Source organism: Osmerus eperlanus, chromosome 3 (assembly GCF_963692335.1).
Source record: "Osmerus eperlanus chromosome 3, fOsmEpe2.1, whole genome shotgun sequence".
NCBI lineage: Eukaryota > Metazoa > Chordata > Actinopteri > Osmeriformes > Osmeridae > Osmerus > Osmerus eperlanus.
The window spans coordinates 6,290,518-6,306,438 of NC_085020.1; the positions used below are offsets into that span (position 1 = coordinate 6,290,518).

The 15,921-nt window shown below is 48.4% G+C and overlaps 1 protein-coding gene across 1 annotated transcript in view; it reads left to right on the top strand.

Moving 5' to 3' along the window:
• Window positions 1–15,921, top strand: part of LOC134017314 (kalirin-like) — a 51,326-nt gene that overhangs the window by 14,902 nt on the left and 20,503 nt on the right. Inside the window, 20 exon segments of the mRNA XM_062456816.1 lie at window positions 205–419; window positions 586–689; window positions 692–738; window positions 842–956; window positions 1,058–1,092; window positions 1,094–1,174; window positions 1,462–1,584; window positions 2,057–2,239; window positions 2,782–2,900; window positions 3,161–3,227; window positions 3,344–3,453; window positions 3,553–3,622; window positions 3,819–3,908; window positions 4,250–4,342; window positions 5,029–5,140; window positions 5,308–5,498; window positions 6,446–6,547; window positions 6,729–6,871; window positions 7,037–7,139; window positions 13,653–13,899. Of these exon segments, the coding sequence (XP_062312800.1) occupies window positions 205–419; window positions 586–689; window positions 692–738; window positions 842–956; window positions 1,058–1,092; window positions 1,094–1,174; window positions 1,462–1,584; window positions 2,057–2,239; window positions 2,782–2,900; window positions 3,161–3,227; window positions 3,344–3,453; window positions 3,553–3,622; window positions 3,819–3,908; window positions 4,250–4,342; window positions 5,029–5,140; window positions 5,308–5,498; window positions 6,446–6,547; window positions 6,729–6,871; window positions 7,037–7,139; window positions 13,653–13,899 (2,350 nt within the window).

The window sequence follows — 15,921 nt, forward strand, 5'->3', positions numbered from 1 at the left end:
TGTGATTATCTTTAGATGGCTGCAGATAAATGAGCAACGAAATGTTGACAGAAATATCTTCGACGGTGACGGCACGATCGATTGGCAACGACACAGACCTGTCAAATCTGGCCCTTCCCCTTCTGTCCTTCTTCTCTTCCTAATCTTTCTCTTGTTCCTCTACTCCTCATCCTCCTCTCCCCTCGCCTCTCCTCGCTCCCTCAGTCTCTGTTCCATGCCAACTCGCTCCAGAAGACCCACCAGAGTGCCCTGCAGGTGCAGCAGAAGGCCGAGGTGATGTTGCAGGCGGGACACTTCGACCCGGACGCTATCCGTGGCTGTGCTGAGAAGGTGGCCATGCACTGGCAGCAGCTCATGCTGAAGATGGAGGACAGGCTGAAGCTGGTCAACGCTTCCGTTGCCTTTTACAAGACCTTCCGAACATGTAGGGGGTGCTGGCAACATGTTTCCTGATGACTCTGCAAACGGAATGCCTTTTGGAGGGATTTTTCCATGTTTAGAGATGATCTTGGAGAGAGAGGTCGTTCACCTCCACGGCTGAAGGTGCAGATATGTGTGGTAGTAGTCGTGGGGTGTGTGTGTCCTGCAGGTGTGCAGTGTGCTGGAAAGCCTGGAGCAGGAGTACAGGAGGGATGAGGACTGGTGCGGCGGCCATGACAAGCTGGGAGCCTTGGCTGAGACCGACCACGTCCTCCTCTCATCAGCAAGCACCTGGAGCAGAAGGAGGCCTTCCTCAAGGTACAATACAGTCACCACACCTGAACCGACCTCGACTTACCGAACGTATGTTTTTTTAAACTGGCCCCCGGTTCAAATCTCGTGTTTGGGTCCTATATCCCAGGCATGCACGCTGGCCAGAAGGAACGCAGAGGTGTTTTTGAAGTACATCCACAGGAACAACGTCAGCATCCCCGGAGCGGGCCGCCACGCCCGAGGACCTGAACAGCAGGTCAAAGGTCAGTCACGAGAGGCCTATCCAATCACCGACACTGTGTGCTGTGTTAAGGACAAAGGGTGTGGTAACACTGATGTCCTGGGGATTCTCCTCTCTTCCTAGCTATCCTGAATGAGCTGCTGCAGAGGGAGAACCGGGGTTCTGCATTTCTGGACCCTGAAGAAGAGACGCCTGGACCAGTGCCAGCAGTATGTGGTGTTTGAACGCAGTGCCAAACAGGTATGGTTCTTGAACGCGCCCCAAACTGACAGACAGATGAGTGTGTTTAGACTGGAAGACCATAACATACAGTATGGAGAATGCCTGGGGCTGCCAGGGCCTGTTTTCTAGCACAGGCACTGATGATGTTGGAAGGGAAGGGAAGGGGTGGTTTAGCGTGTGTGTAGAGGTGTGTGTATGTGTGTGTCTGCGGGCGGGCGTGTGTGTGTAAAAAAGAGAGAATGAGAGACACAGCGAAGAGCGAGACACCTCTTTTCCTGTCATCAACTGGGTGTGTGTTTTGGCAGGCTCTAGACTGGATCCAGGAGACTGGGGAGGTGTACCTCTCCACACACACCTCCCCAGCAGACAGCAGCGAGAAGACCCAGCAGCTACTCAAGGAGTACGAGGAGTTCAGAGTCTCCGCCAAGGTAAAGGCTCCGTGGAGGAAGAGCTTCCGTTTGGACACGCTTCCTCCATCCATCTCCCCATCCTCAGTCCCCTCCCCCCTTCCCTTTCTTCATCGGTACCTGCTAGAGATATTAGTGAAACATCTCAGCAGGGCCTGTGTGTGTGGAACAGCCTGATGACATCATGAGGAAAGCAGGTGTTAGGGATCTCCCCTCAGGGGAGGACTGCTCCTGCACTCTCTCCAAATCACCTGCACACACACACGCGCACACGTACATTACACACACACGCATGCACACAGGTTCTCCACACAAACACACTCTCTCTCTCTCTCTCTCTCTCTCTCTCTCTCTCTCTCTCTCTCTCTCTCTCTCTCTCTCTCTCTCTCTCTCTCTCTCCTCTCTCTCTCTCTCTCTCTCCTCTCTCTCTCTCTCTTCTCTCTCTCTCTCTCTCTCTCTCTCTCTCTGACATGGCATCTGTGACTCCCTGCAGCAAACAAAGGAGAAGGTGAAGATTCTGATCCAGCTGGCGGACAGCTTCGTGGAGAAGGGCCACGTCCACGTGACCGAGCTGAAGAAGTGGGTGACCACAGTGGACAAGCGCTACCGGGACTTCTCCCTCCGCATGGGCAAGTACCGCTCGGGCCTGGAGAAGGCCCTGGGCATCAGCTCAGAGGTGAGGACCCCCACCATACAGCACGGCCTATTCTATTACCACAGAACTCAGAACCCATAGCATTTATCCCCAGACCTGGATTGTTCCCTGCTCTCTGTTGCCCTGGGTTTCATTCCAGGGAAGGAATTGAGGGATGGAAAGGGAATGTTGAACAGATGAAGGAGAAATCAGTTGTTTACCAGGGAAAGCTAGGATAGTAACAGGGGCCTCTGTCAAAGCCCACAGAATTATGAAGGACAATGCTGAGTAGAGACAGAAGGTTAACAGTGAGAGGAACACAGGCTCTTTCATGGCTTGTCTCTCGTCAGCCTGTCTCTGTTTGGCCTGGGCAAGGGAAGGAGGACACGGGTTAGAGACAAGACGTGTACATCTTAGTTCAAAGCTCTCGACACACATATTGATCCCTCCTGTCCTCCCAAGAGAGAGGAGACCGTTTGATCGGAGTTGACTGCTGCGAGTCAGCATGGCAGCCATGGTGAAAGGACGGTTGCTAGGCCATCTCTCCTCGACAATTGGATAATGAGATCCTCTTTTTCTGATAGGATAACAAGGACCTGGAGCTGGACATTATCCCTGCCAGTCTGACGGACCGTGAGGTGAAATTACGTGACCCCAATCATGAGGTCAACGAGGAGAAGAGGAAGTCTGCCAGGAGGAAAGAGTGAGTACAGGAATTCCCCAGGAAATCCCCCAGGCATCACAGACTGTGGAGCAACTGCACCTCGTAGAATGGGAATACCTGGAGAGTGGATATACCATATGTTGAGGACAATATATGTGCCAATACTTTTATTTTCTCCAACCGATAGTTTACGATGTTTAATAAGCCCTGTCTACTCTCTCTCTCTCTCTGTGTCTGTGCGTGTGTGTGTGTGTGTGTGTGTGTGTGTGTGCGCGCGCGCGCGCGCGCGCGGTGTTCAGGTTCATCATGGCAGAACTCCTCCAGACTGAGAAGGCCTATGTCAGAGACCTCCATGAATGTTTAGAGGTGAACTTTCCCTCTTTATCTTAAAATACCTATTGATGCCCTCCCATTGTCTGTCTGTCTGCCTGCCTGTGTGTCTGTGGAGCCTCTTGGTGTCTAACTTGTCTCTCTGTGTGCAGACATACCTGTGGGAGATGACCAGTGGCGTTGAGGAGATCCCTGCTGGCATCCTCAACAAGGAGCACATCATCTTCGGCAACATCCAGGATATCTATGACTTTCATAACAAGTAGGAGGACCAATAAAATATCTGGAATAGATTAATTTGGTAGCCTTTATTTTCAATTAAACTTTACCAACCTATAAACTCTCTGTTGTGTCCTTTCAGCATCTTTCTGAAAGAGTTGGTGAACTATGAGCAGCTCCCAGAGGATGTGGGTCACTGTTTCGTCACCTGGGTAAGACTGGACCTGTTCACATAGTACTGTTGTTTGTATTGGTGTTTCTCTATACTGGTGTTTCTCTCAACTGGTATTTTCTCTCTACTGGTGATTGTCTCTATTGGTTGACATACACTTACTCACACCTTTAGCCTCCGCAGTCTTACTTTAGCATACTGACGCTACTGACCCATTTCTTTTTCATGTTTTACAGGCTGACAAGTTTCACATGTACGTCAACTACTGTAAGAACAAGCCTGACTCCAGTCAGCTGATCCTGGAGCATGCTGGGAGCTTCTTTGATGTGAGCGAATCAGCCGTGCTGTTTCTCATTCTAAATCGTTACGCTCATTTAATTTTCATGACTGAGGATGAATTAATGAGTCAGTCAATGGTGGCAACCTCACCGAGCCTACCTGTAGATGGCGCCAATGAGCCAAGTATTTAAACCCAGATACGTTTGTAAATGTTTTGGATCATGACTATCCTGTTTTCAGCATTGCATGGCTGTTGATGAGCTGATGACTGACAGCTTGGCAATTAGAAACTGTTGAGTCCTGTTTTCAACCTACAAGTATGTATTTCACAATGCCATGAGTTCCCCTTACGAAGTCCTCTGTGCTGCCACTGTTTGTGTGTGTGCAGGATATTCAGCAGAGGCATGGACTGGCCAACTCTATCTCGTCCTACTTGATCAAGCCTGTCCAGAGGATCACAAAGTACCAGCTTCTCCTTAAGGTACTGGGTCATAATCAGGAGCAGGGCTACAGTAGAACCAGCAGCAGGGCTACAGTAGAAACCAGAAGCAGGGCCACAGTAGAACTAGGTTCAGACGGAGAGCCAGGAAACAGGAAACACTAACAGAGCTGGTCATTATCTCTCCAACTCTGAGGAGCTTGTTACATCAAAGAAGCCTCTGCTGCTCTTCTCCTCCTCCCTTCCTTCGCTCACCGTCCTCGATCTCTCTGCATCTCTCTCGCCTCTCTCTCTCTCTCTCTCTCTCTCTCTCTCTCTCTCTCTCTCTCTCTCTCTCTCTCTCTCTCTCTCTCTCCCTCTCTCTCTTTCTCCCTCTCTCTCATTAAGGAGTACCCAGGAGACGCTAGTCTGTGTTGTTTTACACTGTGCCATTAGCCCTCAGTAATGTATCTGTTGTGAGTACAGAGTATACCTCCCCTAGACTGACAAACATCAAGTTGTAAGTTGTACATCATTATAGTCCAGTCCTGTTTACTGTAATCTGTTGAAAAACAATTTTTTTCAGGATGAATGTGGTTTTCCAGCTTGTTCATATAATGTCATGCCTGTCTAAATTAGTCTCTGGGAAATTCAGCCTTGTGGACCTCTTACTGAGTTGGATAAATCTGTGATTCTGTGGGATTTAAACCCGAGTTGTGCCCCCCACTCCCACACTCCCCCTCCCCCAGGAGCTGCTGACCTGCTGTGAGGAAGGGAAGGGAGAGATCAAGGATGGGCTGGAAGTGATGTTGAGCGTCCCCAAGAGGGCCAACGATGCCATGCACATCGCCATGCTGGAAGGTAGGGGGGCGGGAGACCAGCCTCTCACAGTACACAGCAGTATACAGTCTGATCATGTCGACACTTTGGCTTAGTTGGCTGACACTGTCTTCCAGCATGCCAGAGACCTCACACATAGTACTGCACATGCATTGTAGGCCCTTTCCTAAGCAGCTGTGTCCTCACAGGGTTTGATGAGAACCTGGACAGGCAGGGAGAGCTCATCCTTCAGGACACCTTCCAGGTGTGGGACCCCAAGTCCCTGATCAGGAAGGGCCGCGACCGACACCTCTTCCTGTTTGAGAACTCTCTGGTCTTCAGCAAGGACATCAAGGACTCCGCAGGACGCACCAAATATGTCTTCAAGAACAAGCTCCTGGTAAGATGGATTGCCTGACAAGTTGAGAGGGAGGGGGAGAGAGAGAGAGAGAGAGAGAGAGAGAGAGAGAGAGAGAGAGAGAGAGAGAGAGAGAGAGAGAGAGAGAGAGAGAGCGCAAGAGACAGAGAGCGCAAGAGACAGAGCGCAAGAGAGAGAGCGCAAGAGAGAGAGAACAAAGAGCGAATAGCGAGAGCGCGAGAGAGAGAGAGCGAGAGAGAGAGAGAGAGAGAGAGAGCGCAAGAGACAGAGCGCAAGAGAGAGAGCGCAAGAGAGAGAGAGCGCAAGAGAGAGAGAACGAAGAGCGAATAGCGAGAGCGGGATGCACATGTTTTATAGGGAGTTGGGGAAAAGAGGTCCAGGTGTGTTTAGCACTAGAGTTGTTTGTTCTGAACTGAAGCCAGAGAGGTCAAACACTAGCCTCTCTGATCTGCAGCCAACAGAAACCTAGATGTAGAGCCCCTATCTCTGTGTGTGTTTGTGTGTTTGTCCTTGTTCAAATGCACTCAACAGTTATTCCCTATAATGAAAGCATCTGTTCAGTAAAGTCCACAGTATATGCAATGGTGTGTCTAAGGAAAATGGTCATTGTTGAGAGTTAGGCTCTGGCCTTGAACAGCTAAGGCTGTTTTTCAGTCATTGAAAGCCGTCCACTGAGGCAGGTTATGAATATAGAGCTGCACAGCAGATGGAGTGGCCTTTCCGAGCTAAATTAATTCTCGTTCACAAAGCTGCATCTAGGCAAACACACACAGACACACACACAAACACACACACAACCATGGCCTTTTCTATAGAAGCTCAACTTTCACCCCCTTAAGCAATGATTCACTATCAGCAGCCAGACACAGTAAACAAGGTGCAGTTTTACCGTAATGCTTACAAGGCATATAAGACTTCTGAAGCATGTGACCGTGGAAGATGTTGACTATGTTGTGTTCCATCCCCAGACCTCTGAGCTGGGGGTGACAGAACACATAGAAGGAGACCCCTGCAAGTTTGCTCTCTGGGCTGGCAGGACCCCCTCATCTGACAACAAGACTGTCCTCAAGGTACCGGTCTACTGGAGACATTCTCTAACTGGCTGGGACCCTCCTCAGTTTACTCCCAAGAAGTCCACGTGACTTCAATTGTCATCGTCTTCCATGCCTCAACTACTATTCCACCTTGTCTGTGACCTTCCCTCTTTCCCCTTCATCCTCCGTTTGCACCTCCCCCCCCCTCCCCCTCTAGGCGTCCAACGTGGAGGCGAAGCAGGAGTGGATCAAGAACATCCGGGAGGTGATTCAGGAAAGGATCATCCACCTGAAGGGGGCGCTCAAGGAGCCCATCCACATGCCCAAGACCCCCGCCAAGCCACGCAACAACAGCAAGAGGTGAGAGGTCACTGGAGACCGGACACTGTCCGCATATGATGACAGAATGGATGTCACAGATTAACGCAAATTATGTTAATCTTGTTACAAGTGGTTCAAGAGGAACCACGGATAGAGTCAAACAATGTGTGTTTGTGTGTCTCTCTCCCCCCCCCCCACCCCCAGGGATGGTGGTGAGGATGCAGACAGCCAGGGAGATGGAAGCAGCCAACCAGACACCATCTCCATCGCCTCCCGCACCTCCCAGAACACTGTGGACAGCGACAAGGTAGGAGATCTGGCAGCAGCCAGCAGGGATGGAGGCAGACATCGTTTGAGGATCCCCTGGCAAGGGAATGTTGAACAGATAAAGGAGAAATCAGTCGTTTACCAGGGAAAGCTAGGATAGTAATTAACAGCAATAAAGTTATTTAGGCTGCGTCCCAATACCCATACTGCCATAGTATTTACAATTACAAAAGATTTAAATGTCCCAATACACAGTATGTCCAACAGTTGGCCAAAAAACACCTTAAAAATACACTTTCACTATAATATTCTGAGAAATAAAGCAAAAAAATGGAAGCCCCCCAAATGTGAGATCAAAGTAAGGAGGGGTTTTCACGGGAACGTTCACGGCGTCAGGTTGTATCCTGAGCTCGTGTGATTGATGTGGTTGAATGTGTAATCGAGCGAATCTGATCATCAGCGAATCCTTCTCTGTCAGTTCTTACAACAAAGCATACAGGATCTACTGATGCTGAAGCAGGGTTATTGATATCGTGGAACTGTGGGGCGGGCTATGACGAAGACCGAGAGTGTTGTTGTGAAGAGCTCTCTGTTGTCTTATCTTTAGGAGGCTCCCCCTCCCTCTCCCCTGCGCTCACGCCCCCAGGTCTTGCAGAGCACTCTGATACTATCTCTTCCCCTCTCAGTTCTCCCCCGGCTTCTGTTGTCTTGGAGACGACCCAGTGCCGTGTTTGTGTGTGCATGCATGCATGCGCCTTTCGCCTTAGTCCACACTGGCCAGTTTGTGACGTACTGTGGCCTTTTCGCGCAGCTCAGCCCTACAACCACACACACACACACACTCCACTTCTAAATGTCACCCGGCTATAGACACATGCTCGCAAACACAAACTCAATATCCCCCTTGAAACAGCACCCATGACCAAGTGACAGAGCCTGTTAATGCTGATGACGAACATTTGGGATCTAGGGGAAGGTCTTTGCAAAGTGTATGTCTGAGAGCGTGCATGCGTGTCTGCAGCAGCCTGGCTAGGTTTCCTCTCTATCTCTCCTCTCCCTACAGACAGGATGGGTGAACTCCTTGTCCTCCACTCTGGACACAAAGCAGCTTCTGCCCTCCTGACAAGCTACGGCTCCCCCTCACAGCTCATGTCCCAGTCTGAACATCAATATTATCATTACCCCCAGGAATCTAGGAGTGGGAGTATTATTACTGGGTGCTTGTGTCCAACCTCAAAATAGAAACGTTTCAGTGCTTGAGTGTCCCTGTAGTTTACTGTACTATCAGGAAGAAACAAATGGCAGACTGAGAATCAAATGATATAGCTTCAAGTTCGGGACGCCAAAGCCGGTAGCAATCCTGCGCAGTTGAACGTCACCGGTAGTCTGAGTGATCGCCTGTTAGAAAGCACACAAGTCGATATTGCTTCCCTTCAGTGAAAAGTATATCACGTCCCGGCCCTGTCAATTGTTCCAACCGTCTGTTTTTGTCTTGTAAACCAAGTATTATTCTGGTGGGTTTGGAGAACTTTCCGAGGCTTTCTGTCTGCCTACGCCTGGCGCAGCAGGGCAGTGTAGGCTTGGGTCCAGCTCACACCCACTCTGTAGAGGGAAGACGACAATCAGCGTCCTAGACTGGTCTCTTGCTAGACTGGTCTCTTGCTAGACTGGTCTCTTGCTAGACTGGTCTCTTGCTAGACTGGTCTCTTGCTAGACTGGTCTCTCACTAGACTGGTTTCATAGCTGCTGCTCCTTGTTCTTGTAATGACATTGTCTATGAAGAAGATCTTTGTAGAGCTTTCCAGGCCTAGTGGATTACCAGTTTGGCTTCTTGTCTTCTTTGACGACTCTTTGTGAGCTTCTTCTCTGATGTTTTAAGGACAAGTCACACTCTAAAATACTCACTGAAATCGACTGAGAACACATACTGGTTGACATCTGTAAGAGGAGCCTGCTCTGCTACTGCAGGCTACTGCAGCCCAGGTCTCTGTGGTCTAGCTGAAACTATAATACGAGAGTCTTTCCGAGGTCTGGCTCCTCCATTCAGACACACTATTATCGTGAAGACAACGTTCCCCCTCTTTCAGTGTCAAGCTCATAAATGATGGGTGTGTGTTTGGCTTTTGTCCATCGCCCTGCCCGTCACATGGATGTGTGCCTCTGGTGGGTCTTTGTACTGTACCTCAGTAAATCCAATCCATGTTATCCCTTTCCCAACCAGGCCTGTTATAATGAAGCTTTTCTCCCGTCACCACCGTTGTATCCGTTAGTCATAAGACTGTCCTCGTGCCTCTGGGAACGGAGATGAGCTTTTTATCTCTCACATGCACCCGTGTAGTGTACCCAAACACACACAAACATTCTCTCTCTCTTTCACACACGCACATAGGCATACACATGTTCTACTGTACAGCTGGGTAGGCCTGTGGCGAGTTGGGGTTTGGGATGCCCCACCTTTCCTATTTCACACACGCGCACACACCCACACACACAGTCTTCCTCTCTCTCTCTCTCTTTCCATCTCTCTCTCTCTCTGTCTGATTCACACATACAAAGGCTCTCTCTCTTTATTTTGCAATCACACATACATACACATACAGACAGCCAGGTACACACACTCACACACACACAATTATGACATGTATCAATAAACATGCAGTTGTTCATTACTGTCTTAACTGTATTGAGCTTGCCCCAACCGCAGCTTCCTTGAGTAACACACACCATTCATAACACACTGTGTGTCTATATCAGCCAATCAGCAGCAGAGCCTGAGCTGTGCCTTGCTCCCAGCGACACATAGACAGGCAGAGTGAGAGAAAGCAGAATAGAAGCTGGAGCAAACATGCCAAAGTGGATGAGTTTTAAACTTTTCAAGGAGAGCAGTCGTGTGAGTAACATGTCTTTTTTTCCCCCACAATTAAGTTACCTCATAAAAATGTATTATGTTAAACCTGTACCTATGCTAAGGGGTTGTTAGCTGTAGGCCACGGTTGAAGCTGTTTATTATGAGCCAGTTTATGTGCCAGATGTTGTTCCACACTTGTCTGCTAGCAATTCAAGACACCAACAACAGTTGGTGTCACTAGGATGAGCTATTGTATGTGGTGGTTATATACAGAACTAACTTTTGACTGGTACTGTATGCTGTGGCTATAAGAAATTTAGAAGTTGTATTCAGTTCTGTAGAAATTAATCTCAATCTATCACAAATTTTAAAGCAGAATGTTATTTGATTCATCAAATCATATTTTATTTGGATATCCCTTTCCCAAGCAATATCACAGAGGGATTTACATATGCCCATAGTTCAGCACTTATAACCAACCTAAACCCTTGAGGAATTAAAGGAATAATTCCCAGGAAAACTCTGAGAAAAATCCACAAGATATAGTTTAGCAACATAGCCTTTTACAATTATGGCTGACAAAGGGAGCTTACCTCATTTATGACCTTAAGAGTGCACTGTCTGTGTGATTCATATCAGGGTGAATCAGAGTTGTGTACTTGTAAAAATAGGGTAGGTCTGATGTGACAACTGACTTTGTCTCTGAGTTTGGGAGTGCACATGAATAGTTAAACTCAGAGGACTGAGAGAGAGAGAGAGAGAGAGAGAGAGAGAGAAGCGGGTAGAACAGGCGACAGGAAGGGAGCTATTAAATCTGTCTGAATGAGATGGTAGTGAGTGAGTTTGGAACTGGTTCGGAGGCAGCGCTCCTGTCCAGAGCAGCCCTGCTGCAGTGACACGTGTCCAACGCACCCTGCACACTCCCTATGTAATGACCTATGACCTGTGAACTGTACGTTCTCCACTTTGGGACAGCTTATCTCCAACCCATTGAATGTTGTTTGAACTCGTGTTTATAAGAGGTTGGTGCGTGTGTGTGTGTGTAGACAGTGGGACACAATCCTGCTATGTGCTTGTTTGTTTGTTTTGACCTGCCTTGGCCCCGACCTACAAAATGAGGTCATATGAGCACAAGACTCTTGAGGAAGATGGAGAGTGTGTTTATGGAGCATTTACACAAACATAAACTAAATATCTTGTCTTGCTCATATTTTATATGATGTCATCACAAAAAAGTGGACAAACTTTGACAATCAGCCTCCTATCCTCAGCTGCAGTACTTTCCACAGCATGTTATGACAAATCACAAATCCTTTCTCTCTGTGAGAGACGGACAGACGGACACACACACACGAGCACAGGTGGGAGGCCTGGAGAGCAGAGCTCACTTGGTGACCCTGAGATCTCCTAGCAACGTTGGCGTGGCCCCTGGTGGCTTCAGGTGACCTGATCCATGCCAGATGGCCCGGAGGATGAAGAGCACAGAGAAAAGAAGCCAGCCACATCTGCTTCCAGGCTTAACACTGGACGCCCATGACATTTACTACACAGCACTGCATAATATGATGGGAGGAAGGGGGGCTGGAGAGAGAGAGACAGAGAGACAGAGAGACAGAGAGACAGAGAGACAGAGACGAGCTGGTGGACCTCTCTAGTTCAACTGGTTGGTAGTTTTAGCGTTGGTACAGTAAGGTGTTGCATGTTTTTTCTTAGACGATACTTGTCATTCTATAACCGATCTGTTGAGCTTGCACCACCCTATTGTTTTAAACAACAGACTTGTTTGTAATCCCAAATTGGCTTTGCAGCCCTTGGCTGTAGTGTCTTTGATCCTCCTCAGTGAAAACTGATACCTCTGTTGTTGTTGTTGTTGTGCCAGGTTTTCGAGTTCTGCGGGTCTGACGGTCTTAGCTCAGCTTGTGTTTTCTCCTATCCTGCCCACCGAACGCCTCTGACTCACAGACAGAAATAGCAGCTCTTTTTAATAAAGGAGTGTTGGATGACGAAACAGTCTGCTTGGACTGGTCCCACCACAGCACTGGAACACTGGCAGCAAGCACGCTTTACTGTTTCCTGCTGCCCTCAGACAGCTAGGACAGCCGCTATGGAAACTGCTATTTACATCCAGACTGTACACACACACGCACGCACACACACTGACACTCTGTCCCATGTATGTTTGCAGAGGATTTATATTGTGGGTTCCTTCCAGTATAGAGGCTTTTTCTAGCTGCTACATTGTGCTTGTGAGGATTTGCATTCCTCTCTGTGGCCTGTTGCAGCCATGCTGCTGGTTAACTGCGCAGAAAGCTACACCCTGATTGTTCTATACTCAATCACATCCCACTGGACAACCACTTTCGTTGGGTGTTTTTCTAAGCTCAAATAATTGGCCCTGTTTTCTGTTGTTCTGAACTTGGTTTGAGGGGTTACCAAGGGAAACTTCAGACCCAATTCAGGGGAAAAAAATCCTAGTCTTGATAATTGACCTGTTGGGATTCATGTTTATATTCCTGAGTACGGCATCCAGCATTATGTGAATGTCCTGCTCCCTCACTGAGCTGACTCTGCATGTTTAATGACGAGGACGTCTGGCCTTGTGTCGTCGTTAGTTACGGAGGAGTAACTGTCCAGTGGTAACAATCATATCTCCTGGTAATTGGCTGGATTTACTGCTCGTTGTAATGCTTGTAATTGGACTGTGTTTATTGTGTCCGGGGCGTCTGTGCTGTCCTGCAGACTGGATTATGTCTCCGTGAAGGAGAGGCTGCAGGCTGCTGCGCCTGAGGTGAGGTCATCACGCTGGAGCTAGGAGAGAAAGCAGGTTCTCACAGCCTTCTGTGTTTGGTGTTGAACATGAGTCACGGCCCTTATCGGTGGTCTATTTATTATAGCATTGTTCCCTCTCATTTTGCAGGGGCAGGGTTCTTAAACTGGCCAACAGGTGAACGAGAGCCTGGGAATGTTGTGTATGGGGCTGATAGTGAGCCATTCTAGCCTGGTGTGTAACATGGATCGGACCAGGAAGGAGCAGTGGAGCAGAGCAGGGAGGGAAAGGAGCCAGGAGAGGCTGCCAGAGAGCTGTGGGTGGTCTGGGGGTCGTGCACTGCAGGGGAGGACCCTGGTGTGTGAGAGGGTGTTTTGTGTGGACATTCTAGTTTTATACCCAAATCAAGTTTTGGTCCCTTTCTTGTTCTTGATAGGAGACAGACAGGAGAGTCTTGTCTGTCCAGGGCATCCCAGGAGATGGAGGAGGGGCATGGTCGGTTGGTCCTGTTACTGATATCACTGTAAGGGAGAAGAGCAACTGTGGAGAGAGATGATCTGACCCAAAATGCTCCCTTCACACTAGCTGTTGATTCAGTCCGCTTTGAGAGAGAGAGAGAGAGAGAGAGAGAGAGAGAGAGAGAGAGAGAGAGAGAGAGAGAGAGAGAGAGGTTATAAGATTATGTCTGGATGGTATCGAATCCCCCAGGCTGCAAGATGAACAAACAAACACGTCTATCCTTAATCAGATTATGATGGTTTGGTGCGCATGCCCTTTTCGTGGTGTCTCCCCCTCTTCAGTGGCACGGAGGAAATGCCAGAAGTTGAAATCAGTGCTGAAACCAATTCTGTCTTGATGAATGTTAGGTTTGCTAAGTTACATACTGCATGAGACTAACCAACCCCCCCCCCCGCCCTCCCCCCCATCTCCTCATCCAGCTCTCCGGCGGGTGTGAGCTGACCGTGGTGCTGCAGGACTTTGCGGCGAGCTGCTCCAACGAGATGAGCCTTCAGACGGGTCAGACGGTGGAGCTTCTGGAGCGTCCCAGCGACCGGCCCGGCTGGTGTCTGGTCCGGACGACCGAGAAGGTCCCCCCCCAGGAGGGCCTGGTCCCCAGCAGCGCCCTCTGCATCTCTCACTCCCGCAGCAGCGTGGAGATGGACTGCTTCTTCCCCTCAGGGAAAGGTAAGGACAGGAAGGCTTGGGATGGGGATGATGCTGCGTGGAATACGCGTCTCTGCATGGATCCCGTGCGAAATGTTACGCAGAAGTGATCTCATGGAATGGATCAACATAATGTTGGCTTAGTCAAGTATTAGCCATGCCAGAAAGGTATGGCTCGAGCCTTTGAAATTTGATTTTATTTCTGAACCAACCTGTAGAGGGTGCTGTTGGCTTGTCCAATTGGCTCCGTAAGTAGATTGCTATCATGCTCACAAAGTTCAGAGAACATTGTGTAGAATGATGAATTTCCATCCCCATTTCTTTTCAGTGGAAGGGGGAGTAGCTGAATAAAACAGCATGCTGCGTAGCTGCGCTGTGTGTATTAAATGAGGGGTCAACTCTTGTGTGTCAGACTGAAGCTAACAATAGGAGCCATTCATTGATTCAACCATCCTTAAAGCAATGCTTCTACAGAAAGTTGTAGTCAGGTTTCCTCTAGCATTGCATTCTCACACATACGGAGTGTGTGTACTTGTGCTTGCGTGTGTAGAGTACAATGTGAATGTTTACATGTGTCAAGGAGAGACCCTAGGTTTACACCCTGTCGGGACATTACCGGTTATTGTTGACAACCTCAGATGGACTTCTTTATTACTGAGCCTGTAGGAGTTTCCTTTTTGTCCTTTCCTCGTTTCCTCTGACCTAAAACAGCCCCTCAGCGTTCCTATTCTGAGAGTCCGTACTCTCTGCTTCCTCTGACTCCCTGCAGCGACGGAGGGAAAACAAGGCTTAGGAAATGGAAGCCATGGTGTGTGTGTGTGTGTGTGTGTGTGTAGGATGTTGTCTGTATCATTTTGGGATTCAGAGACACTGATAGACAGATGCTCGGGAAATGTCTCTCACACACACTTCAATATGTTATGAATTTCTTTGACATAACCATCATTAGGCTTTGGATGCGTTATTGAAAAAGGAAATTCATGGATGGTCATCTACCCTTCTTTCTCCTAAAAATAAACAGCCTCCTGACAGTCAAGTTGGCAACCAGTCTGTTTTCTGAAATGGTCGAGTTTGTTTTGTGCATACACAAAGGATGGGCTTTCATGTGGCTGTGTCTGCGGTTACCGCACATTATAAATTCCAGTCTGTTGTTGTCTGTCCGTTGACAGGAGGCCATGTTTGTCTAGTCTCACCTGCCTAAGATCTGGAACAATTCATGTCTCACTGTGAACCATGTACCATGTAGTCTTTGTTAGCCTACATTCCTAATACTCCCTCAGGTATCTAGGCTACATATTTTTCCTCCTCGCTCACAGGCCTTCCATACTCTCCATATATACTGTACGTGCACTGCCCCACCTGCATGGTGTTGAGTCTCTGAAACAGAAACCCACACAATCCCCCAGCGATCCACTTATTTACATAGACACAATGTTTACCACTGTTTTCTCCCCTAGTCAGCACGGTTGTTCCATGGCAATATGCAAAATGAACACTAGTAGTGTGTCAGCTATACAATATGTAAATCTATAGAATTACACCCTAATATGCACAAGTGTTTGAACTGTGCTGCAGGGCTGGCATCTACAGAACCTCAGGCTTTGGGTCCAAATGTTTTGGTACATTACTAGCTACTGTCTCCCTTCTATATATGTCTACCTGGAACAATATTGTTCGGAAGTAGAAGTTCAGGAAGAACAACTTTGAGCTGTTTACATATAAAGTAAGATTTCTCAGCAAGGGGGAGCTTGGCTGCAGGCAACAGCATGTCCTTATTTGTACTTAGTTCCTCTAACTGCTCCTCTGCTTCAGACCTGGAGGGACTTCAAGGTTGTTCTGGTTTGTTGCAGCACTAACGCATGGGAATCGGCCCATAGACTGCTCGTTTTGATTATTTTATTGAGAGTTTGGGCAAAAACTGCACATCACAGATATTTCAACTGCCACAATATTATCATATTGTTCAACTACCACAGAACTTAATGTTGTCTTTTGGATTCCAATGGGTTAGTGCTAGGCAAGGGTAGAAATGTGCTGCCCTAA